Source organism: Macrotis lagotis, chromosome 1 (assembly GCF_037893015.1).
Source record: "Macrotis lagotis isolate mMagLag1 chromosome 1, bilby.v1.9.chrom.fasta, whole genome shotgun sequence".
NCBI lineage: Eukaryota > Metazoa > Chordata > Mammalia > Peramelemorphia > Peramelidae > Macrotis > Macrotis lagotis.
In genome coordinates, this window is record NC_133658.1 from 836,974,368 (window position 1) to 837,001,105 (window position 26,738).

Consider the following 26,738-nt stretch of genomic DNA (forward strand, 5'->3'; position numbering starts at 1 on the left):
AAACTATTTTCTCAGGAACTTTTCCCAAAGATGTCCCCACAGATTTAATCCTGAACATCTCTGGATTGTGTTTATTATGATTTTAGATGAAAGAAACAAGTACCAAGAACGAATGAGAGAGAAATTCCAGTTCGTGAGTGAAAAGAACTCTCGTCCTGGGGAGCATGAACTCTTTCACCAACGATTCGCACAGCTGCTACTGCTTCGAGAGTTCCGTATCAAAGAAGAGAAACAACATGAGCTCCTAGCTCAAGGATGGGAACATTCTCAGGTCATAGAAAAGCGAGGACAGCTTATAGAGGTATGGGCTTTATTTGATCCTGATCAGAGAACAGGAGCCCCACCCCGCACTGTTGTACTACAGGGGCCTGCTGGAATTGGGAAGACCACCCTGGCCATCAAAGTGATGTTAGACTGGGCCAAAGAAAAACTCTACCAGGAAAGATTTAACTATGTTTTCTATCTCTGTTGCAGAGAACTGAACTCATTAGGAGAGAGAAAAATCAGTTTTGCTAATTTAATTTTGAAAGAATGGCCTGGTCCACAGGCTCCCATGACAGAGATCATGTCCCAACCAGAGAGACTCCTGTTCATCATTGATGGTTTAGATGAACTGAAATTTCCTTGTAATGAGCATAGTTATGATCTGTGCAAAGATTGGAAGCAGCAGAGGCCAGTGTCCCTCCTGCTGAGCAGTTTACTAAGGAAAACCTTGCTCCCTAAAGCCTCCTTGCTGCTCACTACTAGACTCACTGCTCTGGGGAAATTTAGTCCTTTGTTAGAGAATCCGCGTCACATAGAGATCCTGGGCTTTGCTGTAGAGCAGAGGGAAGAGTATTTTCGCAAATTTTTCGGGAATGATGATTTAGCTGAAAAAGCCTTTAGTTTAGTAGCAGATAATGCTACACTGTTCACCCTGTGCTCTGTTCCCCTGATGAACTGGACTGTCTGCACTTGCCTGAAACAGCAAATTCAGAGAGGACAAGATCCCATGCTGGCTTTGAAAACTACCACTGCCCTATACATGTGTTATATCAGTTCAGTCATACATGATGATAAGAACTTGGTACCTGGGCACCTGAGGAATCTTTGTCAATTGGCTGCTGAGGGGATCTGGGAGAGGAAACTGCTGTTTGAGGAGGAGGACCTGAGGAGACATGACTTAGAGGCAGCAGACGTCTCTGCCTTCTTAAACTTAAACATTTTTCAGAAAGACAGTGACTGTGAAAACTGCTACAGCTTCATTCACTTGAGTTTCCAAGAGTTTTTTGCTGCCCTGTTCTATGTGATGAGCACAGACAAAGAAGGGATGAGGAGGCCTAACTCCTCCATTCCTGATGTCAAAAAACTTCTAGAAGAATATACTGGAAATGATACCAGCTTTGTGGAACTGGTGGTGCGCTTCCTGTTTGGCTTCTTAAATGCAGAGAGAGCAATTGAGTTGGAGAGGAAGTTCAGATGTAAAATGTCACCAGAAATCAAGTCACAGCTACTGCAGTGGACGAAGGGAGAAAATCAGAGAGTTTATGAATGACCCCGGCATTCCAAAATTCGAATACCACTATGGTATTCTTTTTTATATGAAACCCAAGATGCTGAGTTTGCAGCCCAGGCACTAGACAATGTCCATGAAATCAAAGTAGAAGTTTACAATCACTATGAAGCTCTGACTGCAGTTTTCTGTATTCAGCACTGTCCTAGAGCCTGGAGAATTTTCTTGTGAGTATCTTCATTTCTTCTGTCTTGAACCATTTTCTAAACTCTTTGTAGACAAACTGAACTATGGATTTTTCTTATGAGGACACCCAGTGTTGTCTTTTCTGGTTTGGACATGGGACCAGCCCAGATTATCCATCACCCTGGATTTTTTCTGGGAGCATAGAGTTTTGGGGCAGATCCAAACACCAGACACAACTGCACCTTGCCTTTTCTTGTACCTTTGTGGAAGACTGAGGTGGTGCTCTTCTCAGACATTTATGTGTTAACCCCACTAATATTTCAGATTTAATTAGTGTTATTAAAGTTGTGTTTGGCAGTGAAGAGATCTCTGCATAGATGATAATATATTCTTATCTATGACAGGAAGATAAAATTATAAATCCTGAGCACAGAATTTCCATATCCAACTGAGATTAATTGAAGGGTATTCTGTCCAGGTAAATGAGGTTTGGCAGAGTGGGGAGGAGGACAGGGACTAGACTGAAGGCAAGGAAGATTCCAGGTCTGTATTCAGCAACTTCTGCTTTGTTCAGGAAATAAAACCTGGTCCCTGGGTATGTTAGAAAAGCTCCCTCTCTTTTTAGAGTTCATGGGCAGTGATTGTTAGACTATGTTATTGTAAATGTTATTCTTGCACCAGGTATCTGTTTGTAATCCTTAATGATGACTCTAGGTGAGGGGACAAAGCAGGAAGAAGGGGAGGAAGTGAGATCAGGCCTCATCCCATGGCTGTTCGTGATAGATGACTGCTCTTCATGTCCTGGACTGGGTTCTGAGATATTCTCCGTTGCACCAGTGTTCCAGGACTCATAAAGGATAAAGTGTCTCATGTTCATTCATGACAGAATTCATGTTCAGCCCCGTCAGGCAGAGTCCTGACACCAAAGCCTACTCTGGAGGTGGAGGGAATGGGTTAATGCTCACTGAGGGTCATTTCTTCCAATCTTCACAAGTTGAAGTCTCTTGAACATATATAATGGGTGAAGAGAAGGTCCTTTTCATTCTAGAATGAACCTTATAGTGAGTTATCCTGCAGATGCAGCTTAAGCTCTCTTTTGTTTAAATGAAGTTGTCCTTAGGACCCTGGTGCTGGCAGCTCCCTTAGAGGCTGCTCAATGGCCCTTGTGCCAAGAGTTCTGGGGTTTCTTCTAAAGATCTGGGTTTTTCCCCCTCTTATTCACCTATCAGTCTCTGATCTTTGATGGCAGATTTTCTTCATCAGCATTAGGCTGATTCTGGAGGTACCAAGGATAAGGCTCATAAGAAGACTGAGTTCTGTCCTTTTAGTGTCCTTGGACTCCTCATGTATGACTCTCCTCTGTTCTTAAAATCCCTTGGGCCTTCTCCAAGGGACTTACCCAGAAAAGTGGGAGACCTAGGGTGGCCAACAGCCCCAGAATCAGAAAAAAATAAAAATTGGAGGTCTCTTAGAAGGGGAAGTCAATAAATGAAACCTGAGCATTGTTTGGGGAAGAACAGAAAAACATCTTACCCCTTTATCTTGGTTAAGTCAGGGAAGGTTATGGATATTTCTTCTCTGCTGGGACCCTCCTGAAGTTGGTGTCCATCCTCTTTTCCAGAAAGCAAGTTTGCATTACAAATTTCCCAACTGCTGGCTTCAGTAAAAACCTCCTCTTTCTGTCAAAGACTGAGTCTATCTTTATAACTTTTGGGCCTCTAATCATGTCAGATATTTTAGATTTCTTTCATATTTCCTTCCTCTCTACTCATGCTGACTGATCCAGATTTTTGTTTCAGTTTTGTCACTGACCCAATGGAGCTTGGGCTCATATTGATAGTACAAAAAAGGGCTGGGAGGAGGGGATGGTTTAAGACTCAGTAGAGCTGGGAGTGGCTAGTATTAGGCTTTGTTTCAGATGTTCTGGCCATCAGAGACCCAAGCATCTACTCTCACCTGATCTAGTCTCTCTCTGAGATCTACTATAATTTGCTGTAGGACCTTTGCCTTTTTGTGGACAGATAAATAAACCCACACATTAATACTGGAAGGTAACTTGAATTCCATTGATACCCATAGTTAAGTTCTCATCTCCTTTCTCTCTCTAGTACTTGTGATGTTGATTTATCTGATGGTGTTTGGCAAGATCTCTTCTCTGTGTTCAACAAGAATCCAAACCTGAAAGAACTCTTTATGTATCTAGGCTATTCATGCCATTCATTGGAAAACATTTGTGCGGAACTAACAAAAGTAAATTGTAAACTGGAAAAACTGAGGTAAGTCTTAACTGATTTTGTAACTTGGCTGACTTTATGAGGGAGAGGGGAAAGTCAGGGAAAGATCTTAGGAAGATGAGAAAAATATGGTTTTAAGGGAAAATTGAGGAATTGTTTAGAATCTAAATGAGTGGAAATAGGATTATGAAATGGGGTGTATTAAGAGGGATAAGGGACTTATTTTTTCTTATCAGTGTTATTTAATATTGTTCTAGAATTACTTGTTAAATAATAAGAAAAGAATGAAATGAAAGTTAAACATCAGCAAAAAAAGAATTATCATTATTTATAGATAACATGATAGTACACTAACAAAATCTCAGAGTCTATGAAGAAACAAATTGCTAATAAAATTATAGATTTAGAGCTGGAAAGGACACTGGAGATCATTGAATACAACCCTCTCATTTAACAGAAGGAAAAAAAAAGGCTCACTGACATCTGACTGGATATCCATTGCACTTTGTACTGCAACAAGATAGCAGGACCAATATTTATACACCTACTCTTAATGAACAAAGTATGGAATTCTATAAATTACCAATAAAAACTAGGAAGAAATCTTTGGTTTTTCCTCTTGATGTCTTCCCTGTATCACCAATTAGTCCTTGAACATTTCAGGCTAGATATCCCTTAGGCATCTCAGATTCAATTAGTACGAATAGGTCACTGGACTTGGAGTCAATCTAAATTGTTTCACCCTATTATATACATAAGTGAGGACATTTTCTCTTATGTTTATCTATATCATTCTCTCTATATACAGATATCTAAACACCCACAAACATATTTAAACTTTTCGTTATGAATTTCATTATGAATGAAATTTTGATCAGTCCACAAATACCAGGAACTGTGTTCAAATGGCAAGCATGAAACTCTGTCCTTGGTGACCTTATTTCCTATTTATCAGTCATTTACATGAGTATAAATAGAATATAATCTCTAAGACCTTTAGGGCAGGGGCTATTTCATTTTTTGTGGTCCTAGTATTTAGAACATTGCCTAGAATTTAGTAATTTCTTAGTTACTGATTAAAATCCATTCAAAATAAAAAAAATCAGAAAACATCTGGGAGTTAACCAATAAGGTACATAGAAAATTTCTGTAAATACAGGTCTTTACAGAAATATAAGGGGGAAAGTATTGGACAAAGATAAAAATGACAAACTTTCAATTATAAGTTTTAGTGTTATGCCAATCAAGTTTGAAGGAAATTTTTTATAGAATTTTATAGAATTGTTTTAGAATTTTTATAGAATTCTATAAAATAGAATCAGAAGTTTCTTTACAGAATCAGATGAAATAATAAGAATTTATATGGAATATCAAAGGTTCCAGTCTCCAGGGAAATAATAGAAAAAAAGCATGAAGAACATATTATTTAGCAGTAGACATCTAATTTATTTGGTAGTGGTTTAAACAGAAGAGTAAATAAGGAAAAGAGACAAGATGAAGAATAAACTGAAACTAATGAATACAGTATCTAGCTTTTGAATGAACCCAAGAATATAATTTACAGATTAGAGGGATTCCTTTTTGGGGGAATGTTCAGGCGTGAAAACTACCAAGCAACTTGGTGGAAATTTGGTTTTGATTCTTATACCATATAACCTAGTAAATCCAAAATGGATCAAGTGAACTAAATATAAATTCTCATATATAAGAAATTAGATGAAAACAAGATCAGGTACCTTTCATAATTGAGTATGCAAAATGTCTTTGATAAGAGAGAATAAAGATCAATAAAATACAAAACAAAATATTAACCACATAATTCACTTCTATTCCATTGTTCCCCAAACCTCCAGAAAATTCGCTTCTACCCCTGGAATGCTCCTTGACTTTGATAGGCCAGCTTTGGCCTCATTTTGCTTTGTTCCAGGGCTACACTGGTCACCCATCTCCACCTAAACTATTCCCCTGCTTCAGGCAGTTGATTCTTTCCAAGAACAAGTAATTTTAGTAATACATAACACATTTTCAATTATAAATAAAGGCAATATTCTCATATCTTTCTGTTATGTAAATGAGTCATGATGACTAAACTAGGGAGGAAATAAAACAGAGAAAGCAACCCAAGACCTAAACCAAAACATAGATACAAATGTTATAAATAAATATTATTCAGAAGGCTATTATGATATGATATAAGATGCAATACTCTGACAATTCTACCAAAACTAAATGACCTGTTTAGTTCCCTACCAATCAAAATTCCAAAAAAATTACTTTAATGAGTTAGAAAAGGTCATAAGTAAATTCAAGTGGAGAAATAAAAAGTCAAGTCTTTGCAGGGATTCAATGAAAAACAGTGCAAAAGAAGATGACTTAATCTTACTGGATCTAAAATTACATTATAAAGCATCAGTCATCAAAACTGTCTGGTATTGGCTAAGAAATAGAGTGAGGAATCAGTGGAATAGACTAGGTACAATAGCAGGAAGTGATTATAGTAATCTGCTGTTTGATAAACCCAAAGAGTCCAGCTATTGAAATAAAAACTCCCTCTTTTTCATCAAAACTGTTGGGAAAAATTTGAAGTTAGTATGTAAGAAACTTAAATTATACCACATCTCACACCCTATACCAAGATAAGATCAAAATGGATACGGGATTTAGACGTAAAAAGCACAATATTACAAGCAAACTAGAAGATCAAGGCGTAGTTTACTTGTCAGATCTATGGAAATGGAAGCAGTTTATGACCAAGGAAGAGATGAAGACCATTATTAAAAACAAACTAGATAATTTTGATTCCATTACATTAAAAAAAGTTTTTGCACAGACAAAACCACTGTAACCAAGGTCAAAAGAAATGTAGTAAATTGGGAAACAATTTTTTACAACTAGTATTTCTGACAGAGGACTTAATTCTAAAATATACAGAAAACTGGGTTAAATTTTCAAATGATTAAAGGATTAGTAAAAATTTACAGTTGAAATCAAAGCAATCCATATTCATATGAAAAATTGCTCTGAATCACTACGTATTAGAGAAATACAAATTAAAGCATCTCTTGAGGTACCTCCTCACACCCTTCATACTTACCGATATGATCAGGAAGGACAATGATCAATGTTAGAAGGGATGTGGGAAATCTGGGACACTAATGCATTGTTGGTGGAGCAGTGAACTCATCCAGCCTTTCTGGAGAGGAATTTGGAATTACACCTAAAGGGCAACAAAAATATGCATACCCTTTGATCCAGCAATATCACTTCAGGGTCTATACCCTGAAGAGATTATGAAACAGGGTAAAAACATCACTTGTACAAAAATATTCACAGCAGCCCTGTTTGTGGTGGCAAAGAATTGGAAATTAAGTGAATGTCCTTCAATTGGGGAATGGCTTAACAAGTTGTGGTATATTATGTCACATAACACTATTGTTCTGTTACAAACCAGGAGGGATGGGAATTCAGGGAAGCCTGTAAGTATTTGCATGACCTGATGCTAAGCAGGATGAACAGAACCAGAAAAACATTGTACACCCTAACAGCAACATAGGGGTGATGATCAACTTTGATGGACTTGCTCATTTCATTAGTGCAACCATCAGGGACAATTTGGGGGTATCTGCAATGGAGGATGCCCATCTGTTTCAAAAGAAGTGTGGACTTTGAACAAAAGCCAAAGACTATTACCTTCAATTTCAGGGAAAAAAAAAAACCATCTCATTATGTAATTTTGCTATTTCTTATACATTATTTTTCTTCCTTAAGGATATGATTTCTCTCTCACATCTCACTTAATTTAGTTCAATGTATATCATGGTAACAATGTAAAGTAACAGACTACCTTCAGTGGGGAGTGGGGGGAGGGAAGCAATATTGTGGAAAAATTGTAAAGCTCAAAAGAATTAAAATCTTTCTTTAAAAAAACATTAGGAAAGACCAGTTTTTAAGGACATTGAATTATTTAGGATGGAATGGGGATGTCATAGGATAGTGACTATAAAGGAATGGTAATTCTGTTTTCCTTTCAAGAGAGTGAAGAAAGAAGTAAATACTGGACAAAGAAATGATTCATTTAACCTGTGGTTATATGTCTCCTACAGCCTGGAAACTCAAGTGGGAACTTATTCAAGTTTTCAGTATCTTTTCTCTATTCCCACTTTGAAAAGTCTGCATTTAGATATTAGTTCATTTGAAACTGATGACATGAAGCTGCCACAGGAGACCTTGGGACAAAAGAATTGTCAGCTACAAACATTATGGTGAGTCCCCATAAATTTCCTCTCTTCAGAGTCTCCTGAGAATTAAAAGCATAAAGTTAAATCTGAAGGAAGAACAACCCTGTGGGACTGACTGCAAGCTGCCTAACAGAGGCCAGGGGAGGACTTTAACCATTTTTATTCTTCTCAAATCCTTCTCTTCACCAGGGGCCAGTTTATTGAGAGAATATCCCATTGAAATTTATCTGACCTCTTATTCTTGCCCTATGAATTGATAAATTCCCCCCCCCCATGATGTCTTCTCTCTTGTGCTAGAGGCCTTTAGTTTTGGTGAGTAAAGGATCAATTGCCCTGATAGACAATAATGGGGAAAATTCTCTATATCAGTGAATAAATGTTATTGAAGGAGTTCCTTTTCTTGGAGGAAGGGTCTCCTTATTCTTCCCCCAGCTTTCTACCTTTGCAGTCTGCAAAATCAGTGCATCCTCAGCCCACTATCTTCAAAGACCTGAGGATGATTTCAGTCATTGTCCTAGAGGCAGAATTATTATCATCATTATTACTGTAGTTCTTGTCTCAGTTGAAGGGTTGGGAGGTGAGGGAATTGTTGAGGCAACATGTCACTGTCCTCAGACTGTTAAAAGGCAGGAATGGCAAAATTGGGGAAGATTTGATAATCTCCTTTGGTTAGAATGGAGAGAATTATTGAACTAGGGTGAAATAGAGAAGGGCTATTCCCTCCACTATTGTGGATTCAATTCCTCAATTTTTTTTTTTTTGCTTCTACACCACCAAGTTGACTTATATTAAGTTTTATTGTCCACAAACACTCACTCACATACTCAAAAAAATAAACATATACATCCATTCACATATCTCTATTCAGAAACTGATATCAAACCATCTTGTACTTAAACAGTTGATATTTTTGAATCTTATTTATTAATACATTCTAGATTTTTGCTTGGAATCCCAGTAAAGGTTCCTAGCTTCTTATTTGAAGAATATTTGACTGATGGGACATTTATCTCTCTCCAGTCCTGCAGTAATTCTTCCTTTCTTCTATGTCATTTTTAAATTTTTCAACAGGCTGACCTGATTATAACCATTAATTTGATATGTTAGGGGCTTCCTCATCAGGGAGCTGCCTATATTAATTCAACCAAAAGTCCAACCCCTATTTGTCTCTGTTCCCTAACTGTAAATCAAATATAGTCAAATAGCAAAATCTGATTGGGACAAGATTTGTAGTTTATTAGGTAGGGGACAATTTTCGAGGACACTGATTGGAATTAGATTTATTGAGTGTGTTGATTCTAAATGAGCTTTGCAAATGAGATTCTTACCACTGACAAATGGGGAGTGAATGAGTCCTGGAGAATGTCTTCTTTGGTATTCTAACTCTTTCAAAATAACTTGTTCTGTAGCATTTTCTGATTATTAAGTGGATATTTTTTTTTCCATTCTTTAACAATGAGAACCTGAAAAACTTGGACCAGAATGATAAGAACTCTAATGATTAGGTTGAAATGAAACTTCTGGATGTTAGCCAAGTTTTTTCTGAGCCATCTCTAACCTGTTCATGACAAAGAAGACCAGAGACAGTGCCAATAAATCATTTATTGACTTATTAATTATTTTCTTGGTAAGGAACTGGTCTGCAAATCATGGGGTTACTCCTTCCTCAGAGCTCCACCTTGCTGCTGTGGAGTCAGATGTTTTTAATACATAACCATAAGTGAACAGATGGATCATAGAACATTCAGCTATGAGATTGGAGTGATCTTCCCAGTACAAGCCCACCATACAGGACAATGCAATGGCTGCTTCACTTGTGATCACCCAAGTTGGAGTCCTGGGGGGAATAGCTATATGAAACAGTTTACTAAACAATTTGCTAAACAGTTTGCTAAAATCCTTGAGTAGCATGACCTTTACCTCTGAGTCTGGGAAAACTAGCAACAAAAGGAAACATCTGTCATGGCCTGTTCTTGCTGAAGCACTTCTTGCTGTTTGTGATCAGTACTTCTGTTTTGCATCTTCACTAGCAATCTCAGTAAGATATCCTAAAATTTTCCTTGTGATGTCTAATTACCAGTTGATCTCTTGGTCAGATTAGAGATATTTTAATCGTTTGTTTGTGTTATTCTCAAGTGACTTTCCTTATCAGTCATACCACTTTCTTCAGTAGAGCATTAGTAGCCTAACTTTCCACAGTTCTCCAATATTGAACTTTCCTGTCTTTTTTCATTCTTACTAATTTGCCTCAGAATTATTTTATTTGGCATTTCTCTTAGTAGTAATTGTTAGCAATCTTTTATAGAGGTCATTGCATATATAGCAAAGAGTGCTTCCAATTTCTCTTTTGAGTGATGTTTCTTCATCTCCTTTGACCAATTATTCATGGACAACAATTTAAATTAGATAATTCTTTTCCTTCCACATATGTATGTGTTTGTATATAAATAAATATATATATGTATGTTCAATTTGGATGCATATCCCATTATCAGAGATTTCTGCCAAAAGTAACACAATACCTCCATCAATGACTACCATTCCTATCATATCACTATATCTTGTTCATGCAAAAATTTTTCACTTTCATAAACTAAGAATTCTAAGAATCTCTCCTATTCATAGTTTTCTAAGGTTCCTATGCTGATTCTCTTTCTTTTTTTAACCATTATGACCTTGACTGTTAAAGCTATGTGTATATATATATATATATATATATATATATATATATATATACATATATATATATAAATAGCTAGTTGTGCCATATATTGCAAATGTTGGTCTAAACCTAATTTCTCCCAAAATCCATTTCAGTTTTATGACCATTTTTTTTCTTGGATACAGGGAATTCCTCTGTGAGTAATTTGGGTTTTTGTATCTATTGAAGACTAATTATTGAGCTTGGTTGTTTCTGATTCTTTCTTATTTTATCTAGTCTATTGTCTCACTGTTCTATTTAAGTTTGGTGAATTTTGTCATTTAATACAATCTCAGGTGTAAAAATGGTGTTTTTTGAAAAAGAATGGCAAATTTAAAAAAAACCTACATTGTTTTTACTGACAGGGATAAAACACAAAGCATGTTGATCACTTAACTGGTTTTATTTTTAGTTTTACCTAGACAAAGATAGGAAATGAATTAATCATAGAAAATTGAATTAACCTCTCTCCTGATTATTCTGTCTCTTCCAGTTTGAGAGAGTGTGACATTACCTCTGCATGTTACCAAAAGCTTTTCTCTGCTATCAGTGGTAATAAAAGCCTGAAAAATCTGGATTTGAGTGGAATTTTCTTTAAGAGTATAGAAATAAAATTTCTGTGTGAAGTCCTGGAAAACCCAAACTGCAAGATAGAGACACTGAGGTGAGTTCCCATATTTTATCTCTGCAGATGACCTGCTTAGCATGAGGGACAGTAGAATGTAAGGAAGAGTGAGCAACACAGACCTTGGAATGGAGAGTGGAAACTGTCCAATTCAGGTTCAGATGTCACATTCTTACATTCCTCTCCCTTTCACTCTGTCCTAAGGAGAGAGGAGAAAATGAAACAGGCGACTTTGCACAGTTCCCCCCACTTAACTCCATATCATTTGCATGTCATGGTATCTCCTCCCTGAGAAATCATGGTCCTCTTAGAGAACAAAGAACAACAAAGTCTATGAATAATAGGAGCAGCCCCACTCATGGTAAACTAGGTATATTCCTCCCTTCCCTTCCCTTCCCTTCCCTTCCCTTCCCTCCCCTCCCCTCCCTTCCCCTCCCCCTCCCCCTCCCGTCCCCTCCCCTCCCCTCTCCTTCCTTTCTTTTCCTACAAATTGCAGAGAGTAGTATACATGGGCTATAGATCTGGAGCCAATATATTCAGGTTCAAATTAACGAGACAGTTATGGACATTGGTTTATGGGACCAAGAATGATCTCTAGCACACTCCTGAAAGTCCTGAAATGAAGACATTAGAAAGAGGTCTGGATTTAGGGATCATGAAAGGCTCTCTATTAAGATATTTAGTTGAAGACAAGTCAGTCTGGATTTAGAACTGATGTAGATCTGGGAAGTTTCTTGAGCAAAAAATCTTAAACCAGGAAGGAGTCCTAGATCCAGGGCTAATTCAAAGTTCCTGAAAAAAACATTGAGGTGAAGACAAAGGTCAGGAGGTGGGAAACTCACTTGGATGTCTCTTGAGAGATAAAAACTCAATAAAAATTTCTAAATTGGGGCTAACACAGTGCTCCCTGGGTAGAAGAGAGGAGTAAGTTCATTTCTAACATGGGGAGATCAACTTTGAAGAATCATGGAAGAAAAAATGGTTATGCAATAATGAAAATAAATATTATTAATGTCTGACATAGAATTATGTAAGTAAAGATATGAGGATGTAGTTGAAAGGTGTTATAGGGGTAGACATAACAAGAGGGAGAATGAAGTATAGAATTTTGCTCATAAGAATTGCTTGCTTCTGGCATGGAGGTTGTTTAAAACAGAGCCCAAAAGGAAGGAGGATTTCCTCTGGGGACTAAAATTCAGTTAGAAGTTCTTCAAATGACATAATATTAATAATTAACGATCCCTAGAAGACTGCAGATCCTGCTCAGTGAGATCCATAGCCACTCTAAATTATTTGGCCTAATAATCTGTTTTGGAAAAGTCAAATGTCAAACATGTTTTGACCATGGAAAAGTGTAAAGATTTGAAATCTCAGAAAGGCTTCTAGGAGTGGGATTGAACAGGAAAATCCATTTGCAGAAGGTGACATCTTAGTTGACTCCTCCACAAGCAGATCACAACCCATTCATGTATCTCCATATATCGTTCATTTATTTTAACATTGACTTTAACATTGACTATATTATTTAGATAATTTTTTCTATTACTTCATTTATGCTCCTTTTACTTCCATCATCCTTTCTTGATAATTCTTTCCAAAACTCTGATTTTCACATTGTACATTCCCTTTAAGTGATAGATATTCAACCTTTTCAACTACAGTGACCTCTTCATCATCACTATAGATTCATATTAATGTGATCAAACAATAGAAGTCCTCATCATCAACCCATTCACTTCAGGCAAAATAAATTATCTCAAGTACCATTATGATTATGTCCTTTCTCATCCCAAGATCCTTCCATTGGTTCCTAGCCACTCTCTTAAACTTGTCTTTATGTTTGGACCTAGTTTTGTCTGGGGAAGAACAAATGTACAAGCTTTGTCTGTTTTTGCCACAGTTTCTCTTGAGTCCAAGAAACTAAAAAACGAAAATGGCAAGCCATTCATGTATTTCTGCTAAGAAATCCCCAAATGCAGGTTCCTGAAGAGTCAGGCATAACTGATAAATGACTTAAAAATAACAAGAACACATATAATTCCTTTTTTTATGTAACAATCCTTGAAATACTAGTAGGTCGCTTTTATGTTGCCCTCTAGGTTGTGCATTGCCATTTTCTTAAGCAAATTCTTATGTGGTCTAGGCTCCAATTTCTTCTCTAATTGTGCTTGTTAATTTGTGGATATTAGATTTTCATTTTCCTAACCACACCTTTTTGACTCAGACCTCAACTTGTCATTTCAGTTCTTACCTGAGCAGGATTTTCTCACCTGTTCCTTAAAAGAAAATTTTCAATTAAGCCTCACATCAATTTAGTTCTTTGGGCTCTGTTATCATGCATACTGAGCTTTGAATTTCCTAGGAAACCCTTGTCTTTCTCACATAAACTGTTGCCTAACCATAAATATTAAATGAACAAATCAGAAAACATGTAAAACACATTGCAGATCTTAAAGTTTTCTATAAAGTACTATCATAATTTTTATTTTATTCATAAAATCGGTTCATATTCATATTAATTTCTATTAAATATTCTCTTACTATGTTCAGAACAATATTCTAGCCTGACACAACATTTTTGTATCCTAACATTGTCTGCTTTTTCTGTGTGGGTGTTATATCATTCTTTCACTTAACAAAGATTACATCTATGTATCAAAGTCAGCTCTCTAAGGCACTCTTTTGGAGATCTCCTTTCAGAGATAGAAGTATTAACAATTACATTTTACATCTGGTATTTCATCCATTTGTTAATTTAAGTTTACTTTTCCTGTCCCACTTTTCCCTTTATTTTCCAGAACAATAGGCTGAGACTTACAGGAAACAGTTTGATAAATTCCATGTGCTGCAATACCATTACCTCTGAGTTTGGGAAACTAGCAGCAGAAGGAAATATCTGGCATGGCCTGATCTTGCTGAAGCACTTCTATTTTATATTTTCACTAACAATATCAATAAGAAATCTTAAGATTTTCCTTATGATATCTAAATTCCAGTTGATATCTGGGCCAAATAGTATAGATATTTCAGTCATTTGTTAATATTCTTAAGTGCCTTTCCGTAACAATAGAGAATTTCCTTCAGTGGAGAATTAGTGAGGCTAACTTTCTGCAGTTCTCCAATATTGATTCTTGTTTTGTTTTTCCATTTTTGGTAATTTGTCTCAGAATTGATATACATATACACAAATATATATATACATACATATATATATATATATATATATATATAGAGAGAGAGAGAGAGAGAGAGAGAGAGAGAAAGAAGAAAGGTTTTGAAATTTTTCTTTTGAGAGATAGTTCTTCATCTCCTTTGACAACTTATTTATGGACAATGATTTAAATACTATTCCTTGCATATATGTATTTGTGTATATATGCATATATGTATATCTGTTCATTTTGGATGTTAATGCCATGTCAGATATTTGCTGCCAAAAGAAAAGCAAAAGAGTAATCCAGTATATACCCTTCCTATTACATCATGAATTCCAATCATACAAAAACTTTTCAATTTCATGACTTATTTTCTCTTTTGATTCCCACTTTCTAAAAATTCTTTCCTCTTCATAGTTGTACAGGGTTCTTGATTTGAATCTTTTTAAAACATTGTTTAAACTTTAAACATGTTTTTTTTTTGCCTTGAACATCAAGACCCCATATATATAATTTGAGCTAATTATGAAATTTATGCTAAATGGTGTTCCAGATGTTATTTTGCTGAAATGCTGACCAATTTTGTAAGCATTTTTTTTAATACAGGGAGATCTTTTTTGAGTAATATATGTTCTTGTGTCTATTGAAGGCTTGTTGTTGAATTTAATCATTTCTGATTTCTTTTTATTTATTCTGTTTATTGGTATACTTCTCTATTTTTTTTTGAAATAGAAATAGATGGTGCAATGGTTGAAGCACTGCCCTTGGAGTCAGGAAGAGAAGAGTTTGAATCCAACCTCAGACACTGGATACTTACTGTGTGACCTTGACCAAGTCACTTTACCAATGATTGTCTCTCTTCAAAGTAATCTCCAGTCATCCTGACCCATATCTGGCCACTGTATTCAAATAGCTCTGGAGTAGAAAATGAGGCTGGTGACTTACCACAGCACCCCCTCAGTCAAATTTAATTCCTGTCCTTGTCATGGCATCACCACCCTGATGTCATGGTCTTTGAGAATGAAGGACAAACCTTATCATTAAGCAATAAATAGATTTTGAAAATTCTTGCCCTTACAATTTGAGATCTAAAAATGCTGTTATTTGGCAGAGTGTAGCCATTATTTAAGAAACTACATTCATACCACTGAAAAGGAGATGAGAAAAGATGGCAATCATAAAATGGATGTGTTTTTAGCATTCCCCAGGGAAAGACAGGAAGCAGATTATTGGCAGAAAATTGAATTGACCAGTTGTCCTCTGATTATGTTTTCTCCTATAGGTTAAAGAGTCATGACTGTAATCCTAAATATTTCCAGAATTTCTGCTCTGCTCTTATTAACAATAAAAGTCTGAAAAACCTGAATTTTCAAACACTTTGGTTTGAGGAGGAAGAGGATATAAACCCACTTTGTAATGTCTTGGGAAACCCAGGCTGTCAGATTGAAACACTGTGGTGAGTTTCCATATGTTATCTTTACAGATACTCTGCTTCGCATCAGAGACAGTAGTACATGAAGAAGAGTGAGTTATAAAGACCATGGAATGGAGAGTGGAAACTGTCCAATCAAAGTTCAGTTTTCACTCTGTCCTAAGGAGAGGGAGAAAGTGAAACAGGTGACTTTGCACAGTTCCCCCTCATTTAGCTCTAAATCATTTGCATGTCATGGTCCTTTTGGAGAACAAAGGGCAACAGTTTTGTAAGTAATAGGAGAAGCCCCACTCTTTTTCTTTCCTCCCTTCCTCTCTCTCTTCCTTCCTTCCTTCCTTCCTTCCTTCCTTCCTTCCTTCCTTCCTTCCTTCCTTCCTTCCTTCCTTCCTTCCTTCCTTCCTTCCTCCCTTTCTCTCCAATTTGCAGAGAGTAGTATATATCGACTATAGATCTGGAACCAATATATACAGGTTTAAGTAGACGAGATAGTTATGAGAGAAGTAGGATTTGGTTGATAGGACCCAGAGTGATCTCTAGCACACTCCTGAATGTCCTAAGTGAAGACATTTGAAAGAGGTCTGGATCTAGGGTTCATGAAAGGCTCTCTAGGAAGATATTTGGATGAAGATCAGACAGCTTGGAGCTAGAACTGATGCAGATCTGGGAAGTTTCTTGATCAGAGAGACTAAAACCAGGATTCCTAGATCCAGTGCTAATTCAAGGTTGTCTGAAAAAACACTGAGATGAAGACAAAGGCCATGAGGTGGGAAACTCACTTGGTAGTATCTCTATCAAGAAATTCCCAAATGCAGATACCTAAAGAGTCAGGCACAATTAATAAATTTCTTAAAATTACAAAGAACAAGTATAATTCCTTTTCCATGTTACAGCTCTTGAAATATATAAAAGTTGCCATCATGGTTCTCTGAGTTGTCTCTCCTCTAGACTGAGCATTGCCATTTTCTTCACCAAATTCTCATGTGACATGTGCTCCAATTTCTTTCTCTGTGCTTGCTATTTTGTGGATATTAGATGTTCAATGTCCTAACCACATTGTTGTTCCCGGAACTCAACTTGTCATTTCAGATATTACCTGATCAGGGCTCTATCACCTGTTCCTGATGAGAAATTTTTTAATTAAGGCTCAAATCAATTTAGAGCTGTGATAGCATACATACTGAGCTTTGAATTTCCTAGGAAACTCATGTCTTTCTCATATAATCTGTTATCTAACCATACATATCAAATGAACAAATCAGAAAACATGCAAAACACATTGCAGACATTAAGTTTTCTATAAAGTACTATTTTTTTTATTTTATTGGTAAAGTCAGTTGTTTTTCTTGCATTTGGATTCATATTAATTTATATTAAATATTATCTTACTATGTTAAGAGCAATATTCTAGCCTGACAAAATCTTTTGGGATCCTAACATTGTCTACTTTTTCTATGTAACTATTATATCATTCTCACAGTTAATAAAGATAATATCTCTGTCTCTGTCCAAACTATTGACCAGAAGTTAAAAAGCACAGGATCAAAAAAAAAACCATAAGATCAAAATCAACTCTCTAAGACAATCTTTTGGAGATCTCCTTTCAGAGATAGCAATATTAAGGATTACTCTTGAATCTGGCATTTCTCCCATTTAAGAATTTAAATTTATTTTCTAAAAAATAGCTTGAGGTTTGTATGAAAATTTACTAAAAATCCATGTGTAAGATGACCATTAGTTTACTGAGTTCAGTAAACTAGAAACAAAAGGAATCATCTGGCATGTCCTGATCTTGCTTAAGCACTTCCATTTTATATCTTCACTAGCAATCTCAATGACATATCTTAAAATTTTCCTTGTGATGCCTAACTACCCATTGATCTCTGGGCCAAATGATATAGATACTTCCTTCAGTAGAAAATTAGTGAGACTAACTTTCCACAATTCTCCAATATTGGCTTTTCTTTTGTTTTTCCAGTTTTGGTAATTTGTCTCAGAATTAATTTATTCTACATTTGTCTCACTTGTAATTAGTCCAATCTATGAAAGAGAGAGAGAGAGAGAGAGAGAGAGAGAGAGAAGATTGCAATTTCTATTTTGAGAGAAATTTCTTCATCTCCTTTATCTACTTATTTATGGACAATGATTTAAATTCTGTTCCTTCCAAATATGTATTTCTGTATAAATGGATGTTTATCATGGATGTTAATCCTATAACAGATATTTGCTGCCAAAAGCCAAGGAAAACTGTAACCAATATCTACCCTTCCAATTTTATCAAGAATTCCATTCATACAAAAACTTTTCAGTTTTATGAACTCTTTTCTCCTCTCCTCTCCTCTCCTCTCCTCTCCTCTCCTCTCCTCTCCTCTCCTCTCCTCTCCTCTCCTCTCCTCTCCTCTCCTCTCCTCTCCTCTCTCTCCTCTCCTCTCCTCTCCTCTCTCCTCTCCTCTCCTCTCCTCTCCTCTCCTCTCCCTCTCCTCCCCTCTCCTCTCCCCTCTCCTCTCCCTCTCCTCTCCCTCTCCCTCCCTCTCCCTCTCCCTCTCCTCCTCCCTCTCCCCTCCTCCCCTCTCCTCTCCCTCTCCTCTCCCTCTCCTCTCCCTCTCCTCTCCCTCTCCTTTCCTTTCTTTTCTGACCAGGCAATGGGGGTTAAGTAACTTCCCCAAGGTCACACAGCTAGGTAATTATTAAGTGTCTGAGGACAGATTTTAACTCAGTTCCTCCTGACTCCAGGGCTGGTGCTCTATCCACCAAGCCACCTAGCTGCCCTGCATGACATATTTTCTCTTTTTTTGTTATTCCCATTTTCTGAGAATTCTCTCATCTTCAGAGTTGTGCAAGGTTCTTGATTTGATTCTCTCTTTTTTTTCATTTTTAAAGCACTATTTAAGCTTTTTGCCTTGAATATTAAGACCCCATGTATAGTTTGAGCTAATTATGGAGTATGTTCTACATGTTGGTCTAGACCTATTTTGCCAAAATGTGGACCAATTTTGCAAGCAATTTTTTTTTGAGTACGGGGAGTTCTTTTATGAGTAATTCATTTTCTTGTGTCCATTGAAGACTATTTATTGAATTTAATTGTTTCTGATTCCTTTTTATTTATTCTGGTCTATTGTGTACATTTCTATTTTTTTTTCAATTAGCAATAGGTGATGCAGTGGTTAGAGCATTGCCTTTGGAGTCAGGAAGAGAGGAGTTTGAATCCAACCTCAGACAATGGTCACTTACTAGCTGTGTAACCTTGGGCAAGTAACTTAACTCTGATTGCCTCTCCTCCAGGGAATCTCCAGCCCTCCTGACTAATATCTGGCCACTGAAACCAGATGGCTCTGGAATAGAAAATGAGGCTGGTAACTTAGGATAGCACCCCCTCAGTCAAATCTAATTCATGTCCTTGTCATGACATTACCTCCCCGACATCATTGTCTTCTTCAAGAATGTAGGACAAACATCATCAATTAGCATTTCCCAGAGTGTAACCATTAATTTACTTTCATACCACTGAAAAGAAGATGAGAAGAGATGGTGATCATAGACAGATGTGTTTAAGGATTTCACAAGAAAGACAGGAAGTAGATTAAACACAGAAAATTGAATTGATCTATTTTCCTCTGATTTTATGTTTTCTCCTTCAGTTTAGAGTTTTGTCGCTGTCCTCCTATATGTTTCCAGAATCTCTGCTCTGCTCTTAATAACAATAAAAGTCTGAAAAACCTGGATTTGAGTGAAACTACTTTTATAGAGGAGGAGGATACCAACTTTCTGTGTAAAGCCTTGGGAAAGCCAAATTGTAGGATCGAAAGACTTAGGTGAGTTCCCACATGTTATCTTTGCAGATGTTCTGCTTTGGCATCAGGGACAGGAGTATACAAAGAAGAGTGAGCCACACAGACCATGAAATGAAGAGTGGAAACTGTCTGTCCAATTCAGGATTAATTTTCATATTCTTATACTCCTGTTCCCTTCACTCTGTCCTAAGGAGAGGGAGAAAGTGAAGCAGGTGACTGCACAGTTTTCCCTCATTTAGCTCCAAATCATTTGCATGTCTTGGCATCTCCTCCCTGACATGTCATGGTCCTCCTGGACAACAAAGGGCAATATCCTCTGTGAGTAACAGGAGCAGCTGCACTCAGGATAAACTAGGCTCCTTCTTTCCCTTCTTCCTTCCTTTCTCTCCAAATTGCAGAGAATAGTATAGATTGGCTTTAGATCTGGAGTCAACCTATGCAGGTTCAATTTGAAGAGATAGTCATGAGAGAGTGGGTATTTGTGGATAGGATTAAGAATAGTCTCTAGCACACTCCTGAAAGTCCTGAATTAATAAGATATTTTGAAGATATTTTAAATAGGTCTGGATTAGGGTTCATGAAAGGTTCTCTAGCAAGATTTTTGGAAGAACATAAATCAGCCTGGATCTTAAACTGATGCAGCTCTGTGAAATTTCTTGATCAAAGAGACTAGAACCAGGAGTCCTAGATCCAGGGCTAACTCAAGGCTGCCTGAAAATATATTGAGATGAAGACAAATGCCAAGAGGTGGGAAACTCACTTGGAAGTTTCTTAAGTGATAAAGATCAATGAAGAGTTTGAGATTGAGACTAACACAGCCCTCCCAGGACAGAAGAGAGGAGGAAGTTCATTCCTGATATGGGGAGATCAACTTTCCAGAAGCAAGGAAGAAAAAATGGTTATGTAGAAGTACAAGTAAATATTATTAATGTTTGACATAAAACTGTATAATAAGATACAAGGATGTAGGTGAAAGATGTTATAAAGGTAAGCATAACAAGAGGGAGAATGAGGCATAAAATAGGGAATCCTGTCATCAGAATAATTTGTTCTCCCTTGGAGGTTATTCAAAACAGAGTCTAAAAGGAAGAAAGATTTCCTCTATGGACTAACATCCATCATCGTTTTCAGATGACATCATATTAGTCACTATCAATCACTAGAAGTCTGCAGAGCCTCTTCGGTGAAATCCATAGCCACGTTAAATTATTGGGCCTCATAATCTGTTTTGGAAAAGTCAAATGGAAAAGAAATGTTGACTGTGGAAAAGTGTAAAGATTTGAAATCTCAAGAGAGATTCTAGAGGTGGGGATGTATAGGAAAATCCATTTGCAGAAAGTGATATCTTAGTTGACTCCTCTACAAGCAGATCACAACCTGTTTATGTATCTCCATATATTGTTCATTTCTTCCAAAGTTGACTTTTTCAAATATATTTTAGGTAATTTTTTCAGTTACTTCAATTATGGTCCTTATATGACCCATTATCCTCTCTAGAAAATTCTCTGGCATTCTTCTTTGGAACTCTTATATTCATGTTAGACATTCCCTTTAAGTTTTAAGTGAACTACCTAGTAATTCAACCTTTTCAACTAGAGTGACCTCTTCAGTATCAATATAGATTCATATAGATATGATCAAACCAAAAAAGAAGATTCACATCAGGCCAATGAATTCTCTCAAGTACCATTATGATTATGTGCTTTCTCATCCCAAGGTTCCTCTATTGATTCCCTTTTACATTGGTCTTTATTTTTGGATCTAGTTATGTACAAATTATATCACTCTTCTCCATTTTTGCCACAATTTCTCAAGAGTACAAGAAACTAAAGAAGAAAATGGCAAGCCACTCCAATATCTCTGCCAAGAAATCCCCAAATGCAGGTTCCTGAAGAGACAATCACAAATGAAAAATGACTTAAAAATAAAAAAAGTATAATTCCTTTTTTATGTGACAATCCTTGAAATACTTGTAGGTTACTATCATTTTACCCTGAGTTGTTTCTCTTCTAGGTGGAGCATTGCCATTTTCTTTAGCAAATTCTCATGAGGCATGGACTCCAATTTCCTCTCTAACTGTGCTTGCTGTTTAATAGACATTAGATTTTCAATAGTCTAACCACAATGCTGTACCCAGAATTCAACTTGTCATGTCAGAAGTTTCCTGACCATGGCTCTATCACTTTTTCCTGAACAGAAATGCTTTAATTAAGCCTGATATCATTTTAGCTCTTTGTATTGTGATATCGCAGTTTACATGCATGCTGAGTTTTGAATTTCCTGGGAAACCCATGTCTTTCTCAAATGAACTGTTATCTAACCATACATGTCAAACAAACAAATCAGAAAACCTATGTAAAACCCATTGCAGTCCTTAAAGTTTTCTATAAAGTACTATCATCATTTTTATTTTATTCATAAAGTCAATTATTTAACTTGTATTTGAATCTACATTAATTATTATCAAATATTATCTTACAATGTTTAGAGTGATACTCTAGTCTGAGAAGTTATTTCTGAGTGCTAACATTCTCTGCTTTTTCCATGCAATTGTTACATCATCCTCACAGTTAATAAAGACAACATCTATGTCTCTGTCCAAGCTATTGACCAAATGTTAAAAAGGATAAATAAGATCAAAGTCAACCTCTAAGGCAATGTTTTGGAGACCTGCTTTTAGAGACAGAAATATTAACTTTAAATCTGGCATTTCACCCATTTAGTAATTTAAATTTACTTTTGCTTAACCCACTTCTCTCATTTTCTAGAAGAATAACATGAGGTTTACATGAAACAGTTTGATGAAATCCATGTGCAGCACGACCACTTACCTCTTAGTTCTGGAAACTAGCAACAATTGGAAACATCTGGCATGGCCTCATCTTGCTGAAGAGCTTACATTTTATTGCTCCACAAGCAAGCTCAATAAGTTATCCTAAAATTTTCCTTGTGATATCTTACTTCCAGTTGATCTCTGGGTCAAATGGTATAAAGATTTTAATCATTTGTTAGTATCAATCTCAAGTGACTTTCCATAGGAGAAGGAACAGAATATATATATATATATATATATATATATATATATATATATGTATATTCATTTATGTATATATGTTCATCTTGTATGTTAATCCTCTATTAGAGATTTGCTGCCAAAAGCAAAGCAAAACAGTACCCTTCTAACCCGGGTCTAGATGTTATTTTACCAAAATTTTGACCAATTTTGTAAGCAATTTTTTTGAATATAGGGAGTTCTTGTGTGAGTATTTTATGTTCTTGTGTCTATTAAAGACTTTTGCTTTTGTTTTTGTTTTGGTAAGGCAATGGAGTTAAGTGAGTTGCCTAAGGTCACACAGCTAGGTAATTATTAAGTGTCTGAGGCTGGTTTTGAACTCAGTTACTCCTGACTCCAGGGCTGGTGCTCTATCCACTTGGCCACCTAGCTTCCCTGAAGACTATTTATTGAATTTAGTTTTTCTGATTCCTTTTTATTTAATTTGGTCTATTGGAATGCTTCTATATTTTTGTTCAATTAGCAATAGATGTTGCAGTGGTTGGAGCACTGCCCTTAGAGTCAGGAAGAGAAGACTTTAAATCTACCCTCAGACAATGGTCACTTTCTAGCTGTGTGACCTTAGGCAAGTCACTTAACCCTGATTGCCTCTCCTCCAGGGAATCTCCAGTCCTCCTGACTAATATCTGGCCACTGGAACCAGATGACTCTGGAATAGAAAATGAGGCTGGTAACTTAGGATAGTACCCCCTCAGTCAAATCTAATTCATGTCCTTGTCATGACATTACCTCCCTGATGTCGTCTTTTTTGAGACTGAAGGACAAACATCATCAATAAGCTCTAAATAATTTTGATAATTCTTGAACTTATACTTCGATATGTAAAAATACTGTTATCTGGCAGAGTGTAACCATTCATACCACTGAAAAAGAAGATGAGAAAAGATGATGATCATAAAATAGATGTGTTTTTAGCATTCCCCAGAGAAAGACAGGAAGTAGATTAATCACAGAAAATAGAATTGACCAGTTTTCCTCTGATCATTTTTTTTCCTACAGGTTGCAGTATTGTCACTATAGTCTTAAATGTTTCCAGAATCTCTGCTCTGCTCTCAATAGAAATGAAAGTCTGAAAAACCTGGATTTGAGTGGGACTTACTTTAAGGAGGAGGATAGCAACCTACTGTGTAAGGTCTTGGGAAAACCAAAGTGTAAGATAGAAACATTGAGGTAAGTTCCCATATGTTATCTTTGCAGATGTTCTGTTTGGCATCAGGGACAGTAGTACATGTGGAAGAGTGAGCAACACAGACTATAGAATGGAGAATGGAAGCTGTCTGTTCAATCGAGGTTCTGTTTTCATATTCTTGCACTCCTTTCCCCTTCACTCTGCCCTAAGGAGAAAGAAGAAAGTGAAAGTGGTGATTTTGCACAGTATCCCCTCATTTAGCTCCAAATCATTTGCATGTCATAGCATCTCCTCCCTGACATGTCATGATTCTCCTGAAGAATAAAGGCCCATACTGTCTGTGAGTTAATAGGACAGCCCCACTCAAGGTTAACTAGGCTCCTCCCTTTCATCTCCCTGCTTCCTTCCTTCCTCCTTCCCTCCCTCTCTTCCTTCCTCCCTCCCTCCCCTTCTTCCTTTCTTGCTTCCTTCTTTGCTTTCCTCCTTCCTTCTTTTTGCAGTGAGTAGCATTCATGGGATGTAGATGTGCAGCCAACATATCCTGGAGCAAGTTGAGGATAAAGTTATGAGAGAGTGAGTCTTGGCAAATAAAACTTGGAATGTTGTCTAGCACACTCCTGAAAGTCCTGAAGTGAGGCCATTCCAAGGAGGTCTGGATCTAGGATTCATCAAAAGCTTTCTAGGATGATATTTGGTGGAAGACAAGTCAGGCTGGATCCAGATCTAATGCAGATCTGGGAAGTTTTTTTTTTTTTAATTTTGCAAGGCAATGGGGTTAAGGGGCTGAGGCTAGATTTGAACCCAGGTACTCCTGATTCCAGGGCCAGTGCTCTATCCACTGTACCACCTAGCCACCTCCCTCTGGGAAGTTTCTTAAGCAAAAAGACCACAAGCAGGAATCTGAAATCAAGGGCTAATTCAAGACTGACTGAAAAGACACTGGAGTATAAAGACAAAGGTCAGGTGGTGGCAGACTGACTTGGAAGTCTCTTAAATGTTAAAGCTCAATGAAGTGTTCTAGATTGGGGCTAGCATTGTGCTCCCTGGACAGAAGAGAAGAGGAAGTTTATTCCTGACATTGGGAGATCAACTTAGTAGAAACATGAAAGAAAAATTGGTCATGCAGGAATCCAAGTAAATATTATTAATGCCTGACATAGAACTGTATAATATGTTATAGGGAATTCTGCTCATCAGAATTATTTGCTTTGGGCATGGAGGTTGTTCAAAGCTGAGCCCAAAAGGAAGAACAATTTCCTTTGGGAACTAATATTCATCAGGTAAATCTTTTCCAGATGACATAATATTAATCAGCATCAAACTCTTGAAGTCAGCAGAGCCTACAAAGTGAGATCCATAATTATTCTAAACTCTTTAGCCTAATAATTTGCTTTGGAATAATTAAATGGATAAAAATTGTTGACCATGAGAAAGTATAAATGTCTAGAATCTCAAGAAAGGCCCTAGGAGCAAGGGTGAACAGAAAAATCTATTTAAAGAAAGTGATATTGTAGTTAATTCTTCTAGAAGCATATCACAACCCATACATGTATCTCCATATATTGTTCATTTATTCCAATGTTGATTTTATCAATAATATTTTGGATAATTTTTTAAAAATTTCTTCAGTTATGGTCCTTATGCCATCATCATCTTTTTTTTTTTTAGCAAGGCTTGCCCAAGGCCACACAGCTAGGTAATTATTAAGTGTCTGAGGCAGGATTTGAACTCAGGTACTCCTGACTCCAGGGCCTGTGCTCTATCCACTGAACCACCTAGCCACCCCAATCCTTTCTTGAAAATTTTCTGGCATTCTTCTCTGGCACTCTGGTATTCATGTTGACCATTCCCTTTAAGTGGATCACTTAGTTATTCAACCTTTTCAACTACAGTGATCTCTTCAACATCACTATAGATTACTTATCATTGTCATCAAACCAAAGAAGTCATGATCATCAGCCCATACCCATCAGGCAAAATACTTCTCTCAAGGTGCATTATGATTATGTCCCTCCTCATCTCCAGGTTCTTCTATTGGTCCCTATTCACACTCTTAAATGGGACCTTTATAGTTGTATCTAGGTATGCCTAGGTGTGTTCAAGCTATGTGATCCTGGTCCTTTTTTTGTCACAGTTTCTGAGTACAAGAAATTAAAGAAGAAAATGGCAAGCTGCTCCAGTGTATCTATCATGAAATCCCCAAATGCAGGTTCTGAAGTCAGGCTCAACTGAAAAATGGCTTAAAAATAGCAAAGAACATATATAATTCCTTTTTTATGTGACAAATCTTGAAATATTTGAAGGTCACTATCATGTTTACCTGAGTTGTCTCTCCTCTCGCTGAGCATTGCCATATTCGTCACCAGATTGTCATAGAGTATGGTCTACAATTTCTTCTCCATGTTTGCTATTTTCTGAATATTAGCTTCTCAATGTCCTAACCTCATTGTCATATGGAGAACCCAACTTGATATTTCAGATGTAACTTGAACAGGGCTACATCACCTGCTTGTGAAAGAAAATTTTTTTTTAATTCTGCCTGAAATCAAATTTAGCACTTTGGGTTGTGAAATCACTATATGCATACTGAGCTTTGAATTTCCTAGGAAACCCATGTCTTGCTCATATAAACTATTCTCTTAACATATATATCAAAATGAACATAACAGATAACATAGAAAGCAC

At 36.7% G+C, this 26,738-nt stretch overlaps 1 protein-coding gene across 1 annotated transcript in view; it reads left to right on the top strand.

Annotated features, from left to right (window-relative positions):
* The window catches only part of LOC141508589 (NACHT, LRR and PYD domains-containing protein 12-like), a 65,074-nt gene that overhangs the window by 29,036 nt on the left and 9,300 nt on the right, over positions 1-26,738 (top strand). Inside the window, 7 exon segments of the mRNA XM_074217372.1 lie at positions 87-1,719; positions 3,787-3,954; positions 8,016-8,174; positions 11,345-11,515; positions 15,914-16,087; positions 19,699-19,872; positions 23,924-24,094. Coding sequence (XP_074073473.1) covers positions 87-1,719; positions 3,787-3,954; positions 8,016-8,174; positions 11,345-11,515; positions 15,914-16,087; positions 19,699-19,872; positions 23,924-24,094 — 2,650 coding nt within the window.